The sequence below is a fragment of the Phyllostomus discolor genome, chromosome 4, assembly GCF_004126475.2.
Source record: "Phyllostomus discolor isolate MPI-MPIP mPhyDis1 chromosome 4, mPhyDis1.pri.v3, whole genome shotgun sequence".
Taxonomy (NCBI): Eukaryota; Metazoa; Chordata; class Mammalia; order Chiroptera; family Phyllostomidae; genus Phyllostomus; species Phyllostomus discolor.
In genome coordinates, this window is record NC_040906.2 from 124,761,225 (window position 1) to 124,781,104 (window position 19,880).

A 19,880-nucleotide genomic window follows, 5' to 3' on the forward strand; every position below is an offset into this window, starting at 1 on the left:
TATTAGTTTAGAGTCAGGGAATTATATAAATATAGAATGCTCATGTGGTAATGATTCTAGAAATGTACTCCAATTTCTTTTTTTCAAATGGAGCAACCAAGTGATTGAATCACTTCTCAAATTAAAGTGTAGCTCAATCAGTAGCACACTGAGATTAGAACCTAAGACCTTTGACAAATCATCTGGGCCCTTTATAAAATGCTGAAATAATATGAACCAAGCAAACAACTAGAACAGGAACAGAATCACAGAAATGGAGATCACGTGGAGGGTTATCAGCAGGGGTGGGGAGGATGGGCGAAAAGGTATAGGGAATAAGAAGCATAATTGGTAAGTACAAAATAGACAGGAGGAGGTTAAGAATAGTATGGGAAATGGAGAAGCCAAAGAACTCATATGTATGACCCATGGACATGAGCTAAGCGGGGAGAGATTCTGGTGGGAAGGGGGTTGCAGGGCAGAGGGGAATAAAGGGAGGGAAAAAAATGAGACAACTGTAACAGCATAATCAATAAAATATACTTAAAAAAAAGATTGGCCAAATCAGGACTGCCCTAGATTTAAAAAAAATTCCTTGGGCAAGTCTGTGGTTTCCCTACTTCAGAGGGTTGTAGTACAGATCAAATGAGATACTACATATAAAGTATTTTGAACTATGTATTAAATGCTCACCAGTATGATACCCTGACAGTGGAGGTCACCTCTGACAACTGATCTGTCTCCTGGATGTGACCATTCAGCCTTTGCCACCATTTGAACCATTCACTCCTAACTCCGGGTCTCCATGATTAGAAAAAACTGATGGCAAGAACATGTGCTGGTTACTTCTTTATACATCCTGGCAGCTGGCACAACTACCTTTTTTAAACTATGCTTTTTTATTTTGAGACAATTATATTCATATGCAGTTGTAAGAGATAATACAGAGAGATCACATGACTTTTATCCAATTTTCTCCAATGGAGACAGTCTGCAGAATCACAGTACAGTATCACAACCAACGTGCTGACATCGACGTAATCCACTGAGCTCATTCAGATTTTCCCCGTTTCAATTGTCCTCGTGTATATTTGGTTCTTTACAATTCTAGTACACGTGCAGGTTTGTATGTTCATCATCAGTCTAGGCTCAGGGCAAGTCAATCATTCACGAAGGTCCCTCATGCTGTTCCTTCGTAACCACACCCATTTCTCTGCTGCACTCGCCCCTGCCCATCCCTAAACTCTGGGGACCACTGAGGGGTATTGGGCCTATTGGGTCCTTTTCACTCCACATAACTCACGGGGGAGCCATCCAGATTGCTGTTTGCATCTATAGTTTGTTCCTTTTTACTGCTGATGAGTATTTGGTGATATAGATGGACCACTGTTTGTTTAACCATTCACCCCTTGAATGACATTTGGGTTGTTTCCTGTGCTTGGCCACTAGGAGTAAAGCTGCAATGGAAGTTTGTATACAGGTTTTGTGTAGATATATGTTCTTATTTCTCTGGAATAAATGCCCAAGAGTGCAACTGCTACGTCAAAAGTAATTACATTTTTATTTTGTCTATTTATTTCCCACCCCCACTCCTGCCACATACCCACCCTTCCCCTTTGGCAACCATGGGCTTGTTCTCTACATCTATGGGCCTGTTTTTTTTTTTAAATAATTAATTTGTTCTGTTTTTTTTAGGTTCCACATTGAAGTGAGACCATATGGTATTGGTCTTTCCTTGACTTATTTCTTTAGCATAATAACCTCTAGGTCTATCCATGTTGTCACAAATGGCAATATTTCATTCTTTTTTATGGCTGAATAATATTCCATTATATATATATACGCCATATCTTTATCCACTCATCTACTGATGGACATCTAGGCTGCTTTCAGATCTTGGCTGTCACTAGTAATGCCACAATGAACACAGGGGTGCATATATCTCTTTGATTTGTGCTGTTTTCTTTGGATAAACATCCAGAAGTGGAATTGCTAGATCATATAGCAGCTTTATTCTTAATTTCTTGAGACATCTCCACACTACTTTCCACAGTGGCTGCACCAATTTACAGTCCCAGCAACAGTGTACAAGGGTTCCCTTTTCTCCACGTCCTTGCCAATGCTTGTGATTTGCCAATGTATTGATGGTAGCCATCTGAAGCTGTGAGGTGGTATCTCACTGTGGCTTTAATTTGCATTTCTCTGATGATTACTAACATTGAGCATCTTTTCATATGTCTCTTGGCCATCTGTATGCCTGCTTTGAAGAAGTGTTTATTCAGTCCTTTGCCCATATTTTAATTGGATTGTTAAGGGTTTTTTGGTGTTGAGTTGTATGAGTTCCTTATATATTTATTTTGGATGTTAACCCCTTATTGGATGTATCATTCACAAATATCCTTTCCTATTCAGTAGGTTGTCTTTTCATTTTGCACATAGTTACTGTTATAAGAAACTGTGAAACTTTTTTTCTGGAGTGACTGCACATTTTGCACCCACCAGCAATGTATAAGTGATCTATTTTTTGGCACCCTTGCCAGTATTTAGTATTATTGCTGCTTTTAATTTTAACTTGTCTACTAGGTGTGTAGTAATATTGTGGCTTTAATTTGTATCTCTCTATTGGCTAATGATGTTGTACATCTTTTCAGATGCTTCTTTGCCTCTTTCCGATGAAATATCTCTTCATATATTTTGCCCATCTTAAAATTGAACTATGTGCTTTGTACTCGAATTTTGCAAGTTCTTTATATATTTTAGATATAAGGCCTTATGACATTTTGCTTTTAAGGTACCACAATCCTGTTGGACTATGAGTAGCATAACACATGTAGTAGTAAAATATATGACCATAGCACAAGAATGGGAAGGGGTAGATGAAATATACTGTTGTGTGGTTCTTAGCATCACATGTAGACTGATACAGTGTTAATTCATGCTAGACTGTGATAAGTTAGAGATGTATATTTTAGCCATTTAAAAAAATTCAGAATGAGGAAACATAAAAAAAAACCCCAACCTAGACATATAACTAAGTCAGTAGAAGAAATAAAATGGAATAACCAAAAGAAGAAAGGGGAATTAAAGGAACAAAGAACAGCAAATACAAATAGGAAACAAATTACAAAAAGGTAGACATAACCCTAACCATATTACCATATTACAGGAAGTGTTCGTGGGTGTGCACTTCAGTGAAAAAGGATTTAAAAAGTAAGACCAATAACTAAGCTGTTTACAAGAGATACAACTTAAACATAAAATCATAGATAAGTGGTAAGTAAAAATGATAGAAAATAATTATTATGCAAACCCTAATCATCAGAAATTTGGTGCAACTATCTTAGTATCAGACATAGTGAACTTCAAAACAAGGGGAGTATTACCAGAGATAAAAAGGGGTCCTTTATTATGACATCAGGGTCAACTGGTCCAGAGGACATAGCAATTCTAAGTGTGAAAGTACCAAGCTTCAAAACACAGGACACAAAACCTGACAGGACTAAATGGAGAGATAGACAGAGCCACAGTCATATGTATGAGTCACAATCTCCAACTGAGATTTCTTCTCTACTCTTTAGTAGTTGCTAGTAAAACAGACAATAGGAAGTAGAGAGGATATGGAGACCCTGGACAGTGATTCAGCCTGGTAAACAACATTACACATTGCACATGTCAAACACATTTTTAAGTGCCCGTGGAATATTCATTAAGAAAGACTGTTGAGCTATATAAAAGAAGTCCAAAATTTAAAAGTTTGAATACAGAATATTCTGTGGCCACAATTAAATTGTTAGACATAAATAATAAAAAATAAATCTAGAAAATCCCTGAGATTTTTTTAATAAAGTAGCACACCACTAAACAACCCATGAATCAAAGAAAAAATCACAGGGGATTAGAAAACATGTAACTGAACAACAATGAATATACAACATAAGAAAAAAATATTACCTCTAAAACAGTAATAAAAGTGAAATCGATAGCTTTAACTGACCATGCCAGAACACAAACTTATTTCCATTTTAAAGTGGGAATAGAAATAAAATAGATTTCAATATGGATTTTCATTTCATAGCATCTTTGTTCAGAATGAGTCTCTGAATTGGGAAGTACTTGTAAACCAGTGAAACTAAATAAAAAGGCAACTACAGAATAGAGCACCAGAGGGCACTATTATCTAACACGCAGGAAAAAGCTTTTCACTGTGGAAAACTTGAGTTATTACTTCTGCAACAGACCTGAGATAGCACCGAGGTTTGTATCCCTTTATTTTTGAGAGTAAGACAGTTGAGTCCACAGGGAACAAATTAGTTGCCAAACAGCACACAGATAATAGGAATTGTATTAGAACTAGAACCCAGTCTCCTGATTTCCATGAAAGCAGAGACAGACCCAGACTTTCCTATAAGGCTTATGGCCCTGAGTTCTGTTCAGCTACTGAGCTGTCTGCCTGGAGCTGCCTGGCTGTGGGGACAGGCAGGTAAGGAGGGAGGAAGCACGGGCTCTTCGGAGAAAGCCTGCCTGAGTGCAAAACCTGGAGAGGGGCAAGCGCAGGCCAGTGATGGAGCAGCTAGGGACTGGTGGCATTTGAGCCCCAATAAGCTGTGCTTGAAACTAGTGATTGCCTGGGTGTTTCAGTTGTGCAAACTGGCACCAGCTTTCACCCATGGGTAACCACTAGTGGGGCTGAGATAATCGTCACTTAGGTCTTTGTCTGTTCTTGAGCTTAGAAATTGAATCATATTCTTTTTTTTTTTGTCTGACTTCTGAATGTGACATTTCTGAGATCATCCATGTTATCTGCAACTGTTCTTTCTTTTCCATTATTGTGTTATAGTCTATTGCTCTTTTTTTTTATGGAGGTATAATTGATGTATAACATTATGAGTTTCTGGAGTACAACACGATTTGATATTTGTACACATTGTGAAATGATCGCAAGTCTAGTTAGCATCCAACACCAGTCACAAAAATGTGGTGTTGCAGCGACTTTCAAATAAGCAATACAGTATTATAAACTATAGTCTCCATGCTGTACACTATAAACCTATAATACATTTATAACTGAAAGTTTGTACCTTTTTATCCCCTTCACCCATTCACCACCTCTGGCGACCACCAATTTATTCTTTGCATTCACGAGCTTGAGTTTTTGGTTTTGATTCCACATGCAAGTAAGATCATATAGCATTTGTCTGACTTATTTTACTTAGTGCAATATTGTTGCAAATGGCTAGATTTCACTTTTCATGGCCAAGTAATATTACATTGTATATATACTACATATTTATCAATTCATCCATTGATGGACATTTTGGTTGATTCCATAATTACCTTGGCTACTGAAAATACTGCAATGGACATAGGGGTGCAGATATATTTTCAAGGTACTGTTTTCATTTTCTTCAGAATTGCTGGGTCGTATGGCAGTTCTACTTTTAAGTTTTTTAGGAGCCTCCATACTGCTTTCTATGTGACTGCACCAATTTACATTCCCAGCAACAGTGCACAAGGGCTCCCTTTTTTCCAACACTTTTATTTCTAGTCTTTATCAAACATCCATTTGAACAGGTGTGGAGTAGGTGACATCTCATTGTGATTTTGATTTGCATTTCTCTCATGTTGGTGATGTTGAGCATCTTTTCAGATACATGTTGGTCACCTGCATGTCTCCTTTGGAAAAATGTCTATTCAGATCTCCCCCGTATTTTTTAAATGATTTTTATTATATTTTTTCCATTGTCACTATCCCTCTTATATCCTCTTCCACCTCCATCCACCCCCACCCCCCACAATCACCAAACTTTTGTCTGTATCTATGAGTTCTTTTTCTTTTTGCAGATCTGCCTATTTTTAAATAGGATTGCTTGGGAGGATTTTTGTGTTTTTTGCTATTGAGTTGTACGAGTTACTTATACAATTTGGATATTAACCCTTATCTGATACATGACTTGTAAATATTCTCTATTTAGTAGGTTGCCTTTTCATTTTGTGGATGGTTTCTTTTGCTGTGCAGAACACTTTTTAGTTTAATGTAGTCCCACCTGTTTTTCACTTTTGGTGTCAGATTTAAAATAAATCATCACCAGACCAGTATCAAAGAGCTTACCACCTACGTTTTCTTCTAGAATTTTTATGGTCTCAGGTCTTGATTTTCAAGTCTTTAATTCATACTGAATTAATTTTTGTGGATGGTTATGATAGTGGTCGTTTCCCCAATGGCATTTATTGAAGAGACTATATTCTTGGCTTGTCATAAATTGACAATATTTATTGTATGGAATACAATGGAATTGTATGGAAATATATCCATACAATGTATGTATGGATATATTTCCAGGCTCTCCATTCTACTCTTTAGGTCTGTGTGTCTATTTTTAAGCCAATACCACACTGTTTTGAGTATTATAGCTTTGCAATTAGTTTGAAATAAGAACAAAGTTGGTGGCACCATTGTTCTTTCTTAGTGCATCTTCCATACTTAGCTGTGTAATGTTTCATGTCATAGAATGTTAAGAGTGAAGGGGGCTTTAGGGATTATCCAGTCTATTTCAGCTCCACTTAACAAGAAACGTGAATGGGCTAAAAAGTGTATCTTTGCCAGCCAAGGCCGCCCACCCAGGTTTCACTTCTAGTCCAGACCTCATCAGCTCCCTTAAAATTTATACTTTTCTAAATATCACTTGGCATGTATGTTCAGAGAATGTTAAATATTTACACAAGCATAATGGAGAGGAGAGAGCAGCTGGCAGAACTCAGTGGCTATCTTCAGGGAAAGTGGAGACAACCTAAATAAAAAGCGTATTAGCAGCACCTCTAACAACCTTGCAATGAAGCAGCCTATTTAGTTCTGAAAAGGGCCCCTTATCTATCCAGAACTTTGAAAGGCCTGGCATCAAAAGGCTCACTTCCTGTGGTTCCTTCCCCCAAGTCGAGCACTACTAGCAGCCTGGATGCTTTCACCTTCTCTCTGCAAGGTTTCAGGTCCCCAGAAATCTACCTACAGCTCAAGTATAGCCTAACCCACACCACATCCTGGATTTCCACATCTCACTTGGTTAATTTTTCATCAGGTGGCCATTTACATGGGAGTGGCCAAGGCAAGCTCCCTCCATTTCTGAAGGGAAAGGCTCACTAATAGTTTCAGGGATGAGCCAAAAGGGAGGGGCACAGGCATCCTGGGGCTGGGAAGAAATCTCTTATTAATTCAGGAGAAACTGATGGGCAGGAAACTGGGCTTTGAGTTAGAAGTGGAGTAGGTTGTTTATTCTGAGGGTCTAAGAGTCTTTGCTGGGCCACTGAGGAGGGAGCCCGTTAACTTATCTTAGTGTTTCCAGCTCTGTTCCTAAAACTTGAGTCCTCAAGCTGTGTTCAGGTGATAAAGCTCAAGAAGGCGGAATTCACTTTCTCATCTTAGAGACAGAGTACTATTTATTCCCTGGTTTTTAGCAGCAGAAAAATCTAGATACATTCCATTAATTGAAAAGCAAGTACCATCTGAGATGTACAACTGATGTGTTTAAAACTTGGGCTTGGAAAAGTGATCAATCCCCGTCACTGGGTGTGGACCACAGACCAGCAGCAGGAGCATTACCTGGGAGCTTACTAGAAATGCGGAGACGTGGGCACCACCCCAGGCTGACTGAGCCAGAATGTGCACTTGAATAAGACTCCCAAGAGATTTGTATGCAGATTAACCTGACAAGCACAGCCCCAGGATCATTCAGGTAAAGTTATAGCTCTGAGAAAGGTAGATTGGCCCCAGGAGGAACATCAGTACAGAACTCAGGTGTGAGAAAAGGATGTGGATGCAAAGCCAGGGGTTGAAGACAGCTCTCTTGGGGGACTTGCTGATTCTCAACTAAGTGCCTCCCACTTGGATGGGAGTGTGCAACAGCACCCAGGTTGTTCAGTGTTCCCTGGGTGGCCACTGGCTCCCACAGGCAGCAGATTTGGAGGGGGAAAAAAAAGCACTTCCAGTGTCCCAGCAGTCACTTCGGTAGAACATTAAGTCCCTCCCTTCCTCCCTACAGGGGCTGACAGCTAGTAGAGGAGATGAGGCATCTGTTTTTGTTACTATTCTTTCCAAAAACATCTGAGGATTGCAATGAAAAAGATAATTTCACAGAACATCTGAACTAATTAAAAAAATGAATCCCAACACACACACACACTTGAAAGTTTTCAGACTATTAATTCCATTCTTTTATTTCCTCATACCACAAACACTTTAGTTTATCTTCCTCTTTACAACCTGATTTACAAGCAAATTGAAATGAAAAAACAGGCATTCTTTAATCTTCCAAAATACAAGTAAGAAATATAGCATAGACCCTAGTATTTATACATAAATAGGTTTAGCAGAAGCAGCTTTGACACAATCTGGTAAAATTAGCATTATAGTTTAAATATTGATGCCTGTTAATATTTGCATAATCTATGATACATAGTTGTTTCTGAAGCAGATAAGACTTTTAACTAATTGGAAAAAAAACCTTCAACAAAATGCTCTAACAACAATTATGTGAAACTTAAGTTATTTACAATTAAACATTTAGAGCCCTGATTCACAAACTTAGTGCATATCATGATTTATGTATGAGTTTCACAGACAGTAATAAGCAGCATGTAGACTATCTGCCAGGTAATGTCTAGATTGTCAATATGCTTACTGGAAACTGAAAAAGTAACAAAACAGACACTTCAGCAACTGCCCTTGATCTGCAAACGAAACACACAGCAGCAACCAGAATAGACATGGGCCACATCAGGAGCCCTGGTGCCGTTTTCGACAATACTCTGTGGATTATGCACAGGAGGAATCCCCCCCACCCCTTAACAACAGACTCACCCCAATAATCACTACATGTGAACTCAGGGTAACAGGTTCCTGCCTTCCTACAGAGTTCCCTGTACACTTAATGGCTGAATCAAATATATCAAATAAAGACAGAAGTATTGTATCTTTCCTAACAGGCATCCGTTCAACGGTGGCGAAAGCTTGGAGCAGGGTAGGGAGGTGGCTAGCTATTCCAATCACAGCAGAAACGGATAAGGTGCCAGAAATCCAGGGTTAAGTTACCCCTGAAGTCCTTCAATGGATTCAAAGTGATTCTGCGTACAAAGCAAAGGCGATGACTCAAAGAAAATTAACAAGATGAACTGTTTTTAAAGTGAAGTAATAAATTTCAGTGAATCAGGCCCCATGTAAAGTCTTTAAAAAAATTTACAGTAAACATTGTGAACTCTGGAATGCAGGTATAGTACAATTACTAGTACATCACATTCACGAAACTGCTCAGACAGTTGTTGCTCCAGAGTATGAATTCAAAAATGTACAAGCCAGTTCACAATGACTTTAGATGTGTTAATAAAATACACTGTTAATCATAAAAATACTTTACTATGTACATGTTCACTGTATAAACTCTAGATTTACCTACTGATGGAAGCCTCGAACCCACTTGTGGCCGACGGCCCGGAAACAGCGCAGCCTGAGTCTCGGCTCTCACACCCCGAGCTGGCCGAGAGACTGCAGCCGGCTCTGCAAAGAATGGCCACATGTCCTCCCTTCCGAAAAATGTCTAGTTGGAAGAGTCAGTTTTACTTCCGCTATATTTCACTTTCCTAAACGCTGGTCCAAGTAACTCTGGGCACTCACATAATTCATTTGCAATTTGGTTACACTTTAAGATAAGGCTGTAGTTCATTTTATCAGTTATTACACTGTCTTGCTTGTAGTCAGGATGGTTTGCGATAAACTCCCTCATCCACCTGGCAACTGTCATTAGCTCTCCTGAAAAAAGAAATTTAAAGACACTTTAATAGTAGGGCTTTTTAAAAATAAGTTGACATTTATTTAGTGGCCAGGAAAAACACAATCCTGAAGAAAAATCGGTTTGACCTTTTGGTGTAGCCAGATGGCAGGGGCTGGGGAAGAAGAATTTCAGGGTGCAGGCAGGCACCAGAACACATCCACCCATTGCTACCTGTTGGATGCTCCCCAATGACTGACCATGCCCACTGGTGAGAAACGGGAGACAACTCGGGTGCCAGGACAGGGGTCCTCCCATCTGGCCAGGGGGCTAAGACCACATATGCTGGTTGGTGCCATGAGACTATCTCAGGACGGCAGGTTGAGTTTTCCAGAGTGATCTTTGGTCAAAGGTGTGGAGCAAATAACTAGTAAGTGGAGTGGGTGAAGAGAGGAACTGGCAGGTATGCCATTTGGGGGGCATGTCTTTGTGACTGCAGAAGGTTTAGAGAAGGCTCAAGTGGAATCAGATGCCATAACCGTCATCACTGTTGCTCTTCTCACAGCTGACTGCTCCCTTAGGCCCAGCCAATGGGAGCTCCTCTCAGATAACAAGGCGAGTTGCTGGGGGTGCCTGCTGTACGCATGCAGGCTGATGACCCACACGCCCTAGCTGTGTTGCTCCTTTAGCCTCCGGAGTTACTGAGCCCTGAGAGAAGAGCCCGTGACGGTGCAGAGCGCACCCGGACAGACTTCGGTGACAGACAGGGCCCTCTACGTACTGTGTGGCATTGTCTACGATGCCACCAACTTAAAAATGGATGTTTTATGAACCAGTATTAAAAAAAGAAAGCACTGCTAATTAAGCTGTGACTGTCGAGAGTTATAAAGTATATCTGACTGCAGAGATGTCAAATGTGAAAAGGTGTGCACTGATAAATGCACCTCTTGAAAGACCACTTTAAGAAACAGTACTGTAAGCCTGTGAGGTTCTGCCTACATTATGAGATTTTTTTTTTTAAAAGAAGAGAAAGCAAAGGATACCATACCAGATGCTCTCTTCTTAATCAGCTTTAGGTAGTTCAGAATACTGCATCGGGTGTCCACATCCACTTCCATGCTTTCAAGGTAGGAGTTCAGAATCGGAATCAGCCCAGGAAACACGCCTTCCTACAAGAAGCAGGACATGCCGTCAGCCCCTCGCCCGTGGGTGTCATGGTGAAGGGCGCTCACAGGAACCCTACCTTCCCGTTGATGATGGTGTCGATGCTCATCAGGGTGTACTCCTCTGTGGCCAGCTCCGGGCTGTTCTGGGCCCTACCACAGCCATCCACCACAGCGTTGCCGCCTGCGGGGGGGAGGTGGGGGTGGCGGAGAGAAGCTTTTAGGGGCTTGGCGTAGCCTAAAGTGACCCAAGAAATCCCAGAGAACGTACCTTTGCAAATATCTTTCCTGAAATAGAACATTCCCTGCCGAACAGCATCTCGTCTCTGTGCTACTTTCATGTTTTCATCAACCTAAGGGAGAAAACAGTCATGGCTAAGTCTGGGTCCCTTGACTGAACAGGGGTCGTGCCTTCCTCACTTCTGCAGTCAGGACTCGCCCCCCTTTAGAATTCCGTCCTGTCAGTGCTCTCTGGTTGGAAAAACAGACTTTCTACTTTTATGTGGGGCCCTGTCACTCAACCACAAGTTGGTATGTGCTTTTCAATAACAATGGGACGTTCTAAGAGAAGCTTAGAAACAAAAACCCTACAATTACTAGGCTGCCTGCATTTCAAAGCACCTTTGTGAGGAAGCTTACAAGAAACTTGTCTTGTGTTGGTGGCTGGTTGCTTTTATACACGGGGTAAGGAAAGTCAGAGAACCCAGTCCTCCTGACTCCTCGTTCCACACTCTGCCCTCCCTTCCCCTGCAGTTTTGCTGCCCCCTCTGCTGTTGGATCTGGAACAAGGCTAGCCCTGCAGGGCCGGAGAGTCACGAATGCCGTTTGCCCACCTAGTGGCACTTGCCATGTCAACTAATTCCTGAGGCCAAAAACTCTTCATTTGTGAATTTTCCATTTCTCCAGCAACTTTTTAAGACAAAGTAGAGCTTTTAAAGCTTCTTAGAATCCCTTATTTCCTATAATGAAATCTCAGGGAATCTCAATATATAAAAGACATAAGGTAGAGGGTCACATCAAACCAGCACTGGCAGTACAAAGTCTTTGCTTACTTAGCCTCTTTACTGTACTCACTAACTCCTATTGTTGTTGTCTGTGTGTGTGTTTAAACCTCAGACCCTAGGATATGCCTGTTGATATTAGAGAGGGGAGAGTATGGGGAGAGAAAGAGAGAAACATCATTAGTTGCTGCCCATAGGCACCCTGACTGGGGTTTGAACCTGCAACCTAGGTATACACCCTGACTAGGAATCAGACCCACAACCGTTGGTGTACAGGATAATATTCCAACCTACTGAGCCACAGGGCCAGGGCTGTTGCTTTGTTGTCTTTTTTTTTTTTTTTTTAAAGACACGCATGACATGAATAATCTAGGTAGTTCCAGGAGCATATTCAAACAGTCTAAAATTCCACCATGGTTATGAATGTTTTCATTTCTAATAATTTTTTTTAGTTCTAACAAAAGTGCTTAAGATCACTGCCTTTATTTTAATTTCTGCTTTTGTGAATTCCTTTTTCAAAGTATATTTTCCTATTGCTCTTTAGATCCTCACTTTGATTGCCTAGGTTTGTTTACTTTTCCATCTTTCTTTAAAGCATTTAATAGTGTAATTTTCCCCTCAGTTTAGCTTTGCCAGCACCTCCCTGCCATTCACTCTCCTATACAATCTATAATTCTAGTTTTTACCTAATGTGAAACCAATTAGGAAAAACATTTAAATTTACATTAACAGTTAAATTTCTCAACATCTTGTTGTTGTATCTGGGTGGGAATGCGCCCTGCACGGTATCTACTTTTTAGAAGTAAAGATTTTCCGTGATTAATTTTTCTAAACCTGCCTCAGGGCATCTGAATAAATGACGTACCATGGTATGAGACCTGCGATGAAGGTTGTGTAGCTTATTAACTGAGTCATTCATCTCCCTGCAGCCTTTCTCCTTCTGTGTGGGACCTGTCAGTTACTGAGTAACACTCAAGGCACTCCTCTGCCAAGCGATGGACGACGACCTTGACTCCGGCCTGGCTGACAGCCCCCACTCACCCGACCCTACACTTGCAAACCGAGGCACTGACAGGATAAGGAACCTGCCCGGGTAAGAAGCTAGTAAGGAGTACAGTGATTTATGAGTTTACTGCTCACACCAAAGCTGTGTCTTTCTTACCATACTACAGTGCTTCTAAATGCTACCTCTGCTTCTCAAAACTGTGTACACTTTACAGTGTAAAAAGAATCACAAGCCTAACATTATCTTGGAAAAGCATAGAAAATCGCTGTGTCTATTTCATTTAATACTTTTGATTTCACATTTCATTTTCTGTTACTGATTTGTCATTCTGGCTATCTTTTTAAAGGTCACACCATGGAAATCTCTATTTTCCACGTTTATCCTTATTTTCTGCCTATCATAGGCAAACAACATATGCCATCATGTGGCCATTTTATATCATGTCTTTTAGCATTTTAATAGAGTGTTCAGATCTATTGTCTTCTTTCCTTTCTTGATCATTTTACGTTCTCGGAGCTGTCCTGTCTTACCACATCCCCGGCCCCACACCTCCTCTAAGGACTGGGAGGTTTCTTTCTTCTTTGCCCACCCCTTTTAGCTGGCAGATTAAAAGTAGTAAATCCTACTTCTATACTATTTATGGTTTGTCTTATAGTTTTAAACAAATAGTTTTAAAATTCTTTCTAAATGCCAAGCATTAAAGAGCATCTACCACCCCTTTCCTTCGCTATCCCTTCACGAGATAAGACTTCCAGCATGCTTTTAGCCCTAATAGTCTATTAGGTTTTGTTAGAATAACCTGAGATCTAAAGAATAATTAGTCTTGGAAGAAAATTCAATGGTTGAAATTCTTAACCCCTCAGGATTCTGAAGGCTTTTCTCAATCTCTTTTAGTATTTATGTTTTAGATGAGAAGTGATATCAATTGATTTTTCCCCCTTCTTGACAGCTACCCTAATTTTCTCTCCTATTTAGACAGCTGATTTTTTTTCCTTTGAGATTCAGAAAGTTCTAGATTTAGATTCGTCTTTAAATATTTCTGTCTCAACCTTAATGGACTCTTACAGGGAAAATAACTGTCTTATTTCTATGACTATTGTATCTCGCATTTCTTTTATGTTGACCATTCTTTTCTTCTAAATTATTATACAAACACTGAACTTTCCAGAGTGATTCTCCATGTTTGTTTTTCCCTTTCATTCCTTTGCCACCTGCTGGGATGAATCTCAGTTTGGTTTCCTAAATGACTGACTTTGATCTTCACTGACACCTGCCCTACTGGTGCACGTACTGGGTTTTAAATGTGTGGCTGCCATGTTCTTTGTTTCTGACAACTGTCCTCCAAATGCTCTGTGGTCCACAGTCCTTATTTGTTTCATGGATGTGACCCCTCTCTAGAATTTCTTATAGGGCACTAGTCAAAATTTCTTTAGGAGTTCTTTCCAATTTCTTGAATTAACTATGTTTCACTGAGGATAACATACTCAGCAGTCCCAGCTGGGCCCTTCTCTTTAAGGCTGTTAAAAGTTCTTAGTTCTCTATTGACTTTCAGACATCTAACTATTTATATTTGTAAACAAAGGTTTAGACTGGTAGCTTTCACAGACTGTCTCAGATGGGTTTCTCTCCCGAACAGAGCGAGCGTGATTCTGTGGCCACCACTGGCCTGGATGGGAAGAGCACACAGGGACAAGCTGACTGCCAGACTTCCTTCAGGTGTGTGGGTGGGACAGGTGCAGGCTGGAGCACCCTCCAGGAGGCAGGAGGGAAGAGGGAGCAGATGCCAGGCTAGGCAGTTTTCTTCCTCCTTCCGCACTTGCCGTGACAGGGCTGCTCTGCTTCTTTCTCTGCGCTAGCACCTCAGCAAACGTCTCACTGTGCCCACCAGCGTCTCCAGCCACTCTCTGTGCCAAGACACCTACTGCCCAGGAACCGGAGGCCTCCCTCTATTCGCTGCCTGTTCCAAGGCTCTGCCTGGAAACTGCTTCCAGCAAGCTCCTTGGGCTGGGGCCGATTAACTCTGATCTGTTTTTCTGATAGTGCAGGGTCATCTACATTCTCCAGAAACATCTCTAGTTTGGTTCCACTGAGGTGACTGCTCTCTGCATATTTTCTTCTCCCATCCTAATTTTCATACCAAAACCAAAATGAGATTTGGGGGAGAATGAAATCAGTTTGTGGGACCCACTCTAGCCATCATCTTTCAAACAGGCTGAGTAAGAACTAATATTAGCACTTTTGTTTTTCAGGAGTCTCCACCAATGTATTGTAGTACCAAAGTCTAGAGCATAAAATTAGGTTTAAAAGGGAAAAAAAGATAGGGTGGAGGGAGAAACATTTTATTCTACAGAGTGAACAATTCTAAATGAGGTCAGATTTAAAATGCATATATATATATGAACAGAATAATCTACACATATCTAGAATATTATGGTACTGAAATACATCTTTACCTTTGACAGTGGAATGAGAAAATCCAGTTTGTACGAAAGTATCACTCTGGTGAGCAGCACCACAAACACCACATACGCAGAGTTCTCGAAGTCTGTTAACTGAACCTGGACAAGCGGGAGCCCAGAGGGGTTACAGACCAACCACACAAACATGCTGTTCCCCAACAAAGCCCTCTGTGGGTCACGTCACTCCCTAATTCCCCATCTGCCCACAATCTATTCTCAGAAATCAATCCTCCTTAGCTTTTGGACTTGCTTATAGCACGCACACACTTGATTTGCATGGCCTTCCGACTAATTTGAGAGCCTCTGAGAAGAGCACCAGAAGGCTGGTAGGCAGTCAAAAGACAGGTGCACGTGAATTGGTTCCCGCTGTCGCATGTCTTACCTCCATGGGCCGGAATTCTACTCTCCATCCAATATCTGAGTTCGGAGGAGGAGGCTTAAATCTCATTGTCTGCCAATTTGTGGACTGAATATTCTATAATAAAAAGGCAGAGAATAAAACCACCTTTGCATAGGTCCAAAAAAATACTAAGATGATTTGATCTTTGATGAGGGAAGACTGTTCACTGTCCATACCTAATACCCTTCAATTTACAGTTATAAAAAGGTACAATTAAAGATTTTCTTGGAGTGTGACCTGCTAGGAAAACAAACAGCAAGTGTTCAACAAAAGTTGGGTGGTGTGTCAGCAGCACTGAAGTGACTGCTCAGGTTATTTTTACGCAGCATGTTTGAATGTTTCACCATTATGCAAACAAGAGAAAATACTGAACAAGAAATTTAGAATCAGAAATATAACCTGTATGAATCATAATAACAGCACTTGAAACCGATTTAAAATTTTCTTCAGTTCTTTACTGCACTGGGTAATGTAAGGCATATGAGATTTCTACTGTCACTAAGGTATAGAAAACTGCCTCCATCTTAGTTAGTGAAATAAAAATGCATTTAAAACAGGAAATACCTCAAAATGGTCAGACTCATTGGCATCATCCAGGTGTATTTTCTCCTCAAACAGAGTCAGTGGGTCTCTAATAAAGAGATGAGCGACATGCTGGGCCAGGAGATGATCAATGCCTGCAAAGAGAAGTCACGCTGGACTCACTTCAAAGCTCAAGACTCCACTGTTCTCTAAGCTCCGTAAGAAGACAGGACAGCTCAGGAAGTCTGAAGAGAGGGCATCTAGAAGCTTAGGCAACGGCTGGTTTGTTCAGTGTTCTGTTGTGGAAGATTTTATCCTACGGGCCCTGGGGAAGTGCCAGAGTTTCACTCACTACTTACACAATGCCTGCTGGGGCACTGAGGTGGACCTAGATACAGACCTCCAAAGTAAGTTCCTTTTGCTAAAAGTCAAGTAGATCTCACAAGTGTTTGGAACTTGAAACTTTAGGAACAAGCAGCCTCCTAAGAAAAGTTAGAGACTTCACACTAAAAACAGAAACCAGACCAGGAGTCAGCAAAAAAGGTTTAAAAGAGCTTTGAAGAACTGAAGGCATACAATAAAAATCTAGGAAAAAAAGGCATGGATGCTCACCTTCCTGTAACAGCTGTTTGTAGATTTCTTTATCTATTGTCAAGTCAATGTCATTGTATTTCTCGCCACACTCAGATAAATAACTGTCTATTGAATCATATCGGGATTTACTAATCCGATACTTATTGTTCTTCAGTGGCTAAAATTAAAAACATGTGAGTGAATGTCATATAAAATCATCTGGAAACAAACTAATGCCCCAAATAATTATATTAAAAATGCCATATGTTTTTATATATAATAATTATATAAAAGCATCCAAACTTAACATAAGACCCTGAAAGAAAAGTTAACATTGAAAAATACTGTTAGGAAAAATTATATTTAAAAAGCCTGGAGACTAAGTAGCCATTTTCCCTGATATAATTTAAATATACTTTAACTTTTTTCTTTTTTAAAGCAGATCAACTTCATTCTTGTTAAACTTCGAAAGTAAGTGCCAAATTGACAACAAAAAAACAAAAAAACTAAAACAAAAAATCTGTATAAACAGTTTATAATATAAAACACAGCTATCAAAATGATTTTTCCTTTAAAATTCTTTCATTTTACCCTTACTGGTATGCATCAGTTGGTTGGGCATCATTCCACAAAGTGAAAAGTCACCAGTTCAATTCCCAGTCCAGTCCCTGGTGTTTACAAGAGACAACCAATCAATGTATCTCTCACACATCAATGTTTCTCTCCTCATTCTCCTTCCCTACCCCCTTCTCTGAAAATAAATAAAATCTTTTTAAAAATTTATTTATTTTCAGAGAGAGGGGAAGGGAAGGAGAAAGAGGGAGAGAAGCATGAATGTGTGGTTGTCTCTCATGCACCCCCTACTGGGGACCATGCCCACAAACCCAGGCATGTGCCCTAACTTGGAATCAAACTGGTGACCTTTTGGTTTGCAGGCTGACAATCCACTGAGCCACACCAGCTGAGGCCAAAATAAATTTTTTAAAAGTTCATTTTATTTTGCTTTTAGAAAGCATGTTCAACAACTTATGAACAATTACATAAAGATCAGAGCAGCAGCTGCATGGTCCTGGTTGAGAAAATCAAGACCAATTATTTGTGAGGGCTCCTTTAAAAACACCTGTCAATAGTTCTTGTCCTGGAGATACTCATTAGGTCTAAGATGGGCCTGGGGGTCTGTTTTCCAAAGATCTCCAGAGGTGGTTGTGACAGACATTCTTGGATGGAGAAATGCACAGTCACAGTTCAACATGCAAACAAAACCACTAACCAACCATTATTAGGCAAAACCTAACCCTTTTATCAGATAAAAAAAATCTTTGATGACACAGTACACTTTCCATAGCAGAAAGCATCAAAAACAAAGCACTCCTGTAGCACCATAAAGCCTTGTGGTAAAAACAGCCATCAGCAATGACTTCCAAAATGTTAAAAAAAGAAAACAAAAACAAAAACAAAACTGCACTATTAATTTGAAACAAATAGATGTCAACAAATGATGAAAATTAATTCCCCACTCAAACCAAATCACATTTCCCACATATTCACCCCAAAACAAACACTATAAAGCCAAGACTACAAACAAAAAGAGGTTTATAACCCATAAATTTCACCCTATATGTGACTAACATATTCAAGGCAAAAAGTTAAAGGAAACTTCAAAATCGCAAGTAGTTACAATAACTCCATTTTACCTGCTTGATATTAAAAGGCTATTAAGGAAAATCATTCCCACCTCCAGGCCTCTTTCCTCCCGAGTTCTATCATCTACAGATGCAGAAATGACTCCCCAGCGACAATCAATGTCTGACACATAGCCTCGGTAAAAAGGAGACGCAGCACTCAAAGCCATCTAAAAACAAACAAAAGTCAGCACCTGCAGATTCAAAGTATCACTTACATGCTGAAAATAGCTCCATGCAATTATCTCTGATGAAGAAGACTCAGTTATGCAACACATACAGAGCCCTACTACATTATCTGTGGCTATTTCCCACAATGAAATAAACACACGAGAAGGGACTCAAACCCTTGGATCTGATCCATTTAAATCCTCTCTGTCATGTGAGGAACTGAAGGATGGGAGAGGGAAGATGGCTACACTCGAACTTGACACTTTCACACATGAATGTCTTACTAGCAACAGTAAATGCCTATGGCTTAGACTCTTAGACTCTTAGTCCGTTGGCTCTTTAACTATTGTCTGTGTTAGTTCATTTCTGAATGAAGTCTTAACTGGACTTAAATAGCACATTCAGCAAATTCTGCACATGCGGTCTTTATTTTATACAAAGTATTTACAATAAGATGTGATTTCTACTTACGACAATTGGGCAGATAGTGGCCAACTGATCATATAGGTATCTAGCCTCAGATATGCTGCAAGCCTGGAAGGTTACCTGTTTAAGAATTGCAAGTTATTAACAACAAAGAATGATTAACCTCCTTCCCCAAGGAGCGAAAGTCTGAGAAGGCGGCTCGAGAAGGGAGGGGACCTGGTATGTAGTGGTCATTCCACTAATGAAACATTTCATACAGGAGTTTTCTTGAAAAGTGGTCTTAGATGAACTGTGCTAGAAAATGGTATTTAATCATGTCCACAACTAATATCAATGACCATGTTCCTAAGCTAAGTAAGATTTTTAAAGGTGAAGCAAGAAAAACAAGGCACCAGATAAATGATGAAGTTCAGTAAGGCATTTCCTCTTCTGTTGAAGAGGAATTCAGCTGTCTTTCAAGAGCTTCCCATTCACTTTAGTTGGCTGAGGGGTTATATAGGTTCTGGTACAAAAGGGATTTGGAGATGCTAAGGATGGGTTTCAAATTCACTGGCAGCAGTATGAGGAATGGCTTAGAAGGGCAGCACTGGAGGAAAGCTGAACAGTTCAAACACTGCCACCAGCTAAGAAAATGTGGAGCACACCAGAATTAAAGCAGCAGGTTCTACCGCTGAGTACAGATAGTGAGGGCTTGACTTAGGACTTGGCTTGGGTGTTCCCAGGACAGACGGAGGAAGAAGCAC

The 19,880-nt window shown here is 40.2% G+C and overlaps 1 protein-coding gene and 1 long non-coding RNA gene across 2 annotated transcripts in view; both read right to left on the reverse strand.

Moving 5' to 3' along the window:
• Nucleotides 1-8,153: 8,153 nt before the first annotated feature.
• The window catches only part of GCLC (glutamate-cysteine ligase catalytic subunit), a 44,841-nt gene continuing 33,114 nt past the window's right edge, over nt 8,154-19,880 (reverse strand). The window contains exons 7-16 of the mRNA XM_028509331.2: nt 19,183-19,257; nt 18,594-18,710; nt 16,898-17,036; nt 16,328-16,440; nt 15,746-15,838; nt 15,358-15,462; nt 11,169-11,250; nt 10,978-11,081; nt 10,783-10,903; nt 8,154-9,775 (exon numbers count right to left, since the gene is read on the reverse strand). Of these exons, the coding sequence (XP_028365132.1) occupies nt 9,564-9,775; nt 10,783-10,903; nt 10,978-11,081; nt 11,169-11,250; nt 15,358-15,462; nt 15,746-15,838; nt 16,328-16,440; nt 16,898-17,036; nt 18,594-18,710; nt 19,183-19,257 (1,161 nt within the window). The 3' untranslated portion in view covers nt 8,154-9,563. The remainder of the gene's footprint in view (nt 9,776-10,782; nt 10,904-10,977; nt 11,082-11,168; nt 11,251-15,357; nt 15,463-15,745; nt 15,839-16,327; nt 16,441-16,897; nt 17,037-18,593; nt 18,711-19,182; nt 19,258-19,880) is intronic.
• On the reverse strand, nt 12,229-15,350 carry LOC118500217. Its single transcript, XR_004902773.1, has 2 exons — nt 15,048-15,350; nt 12,229-14,037 (listed from the first exon to the last, which is right to left on the reverse strand). It is a non-coding gene; the product is annotated as an uncharacterized LOC118500217 (long non-coding RNA).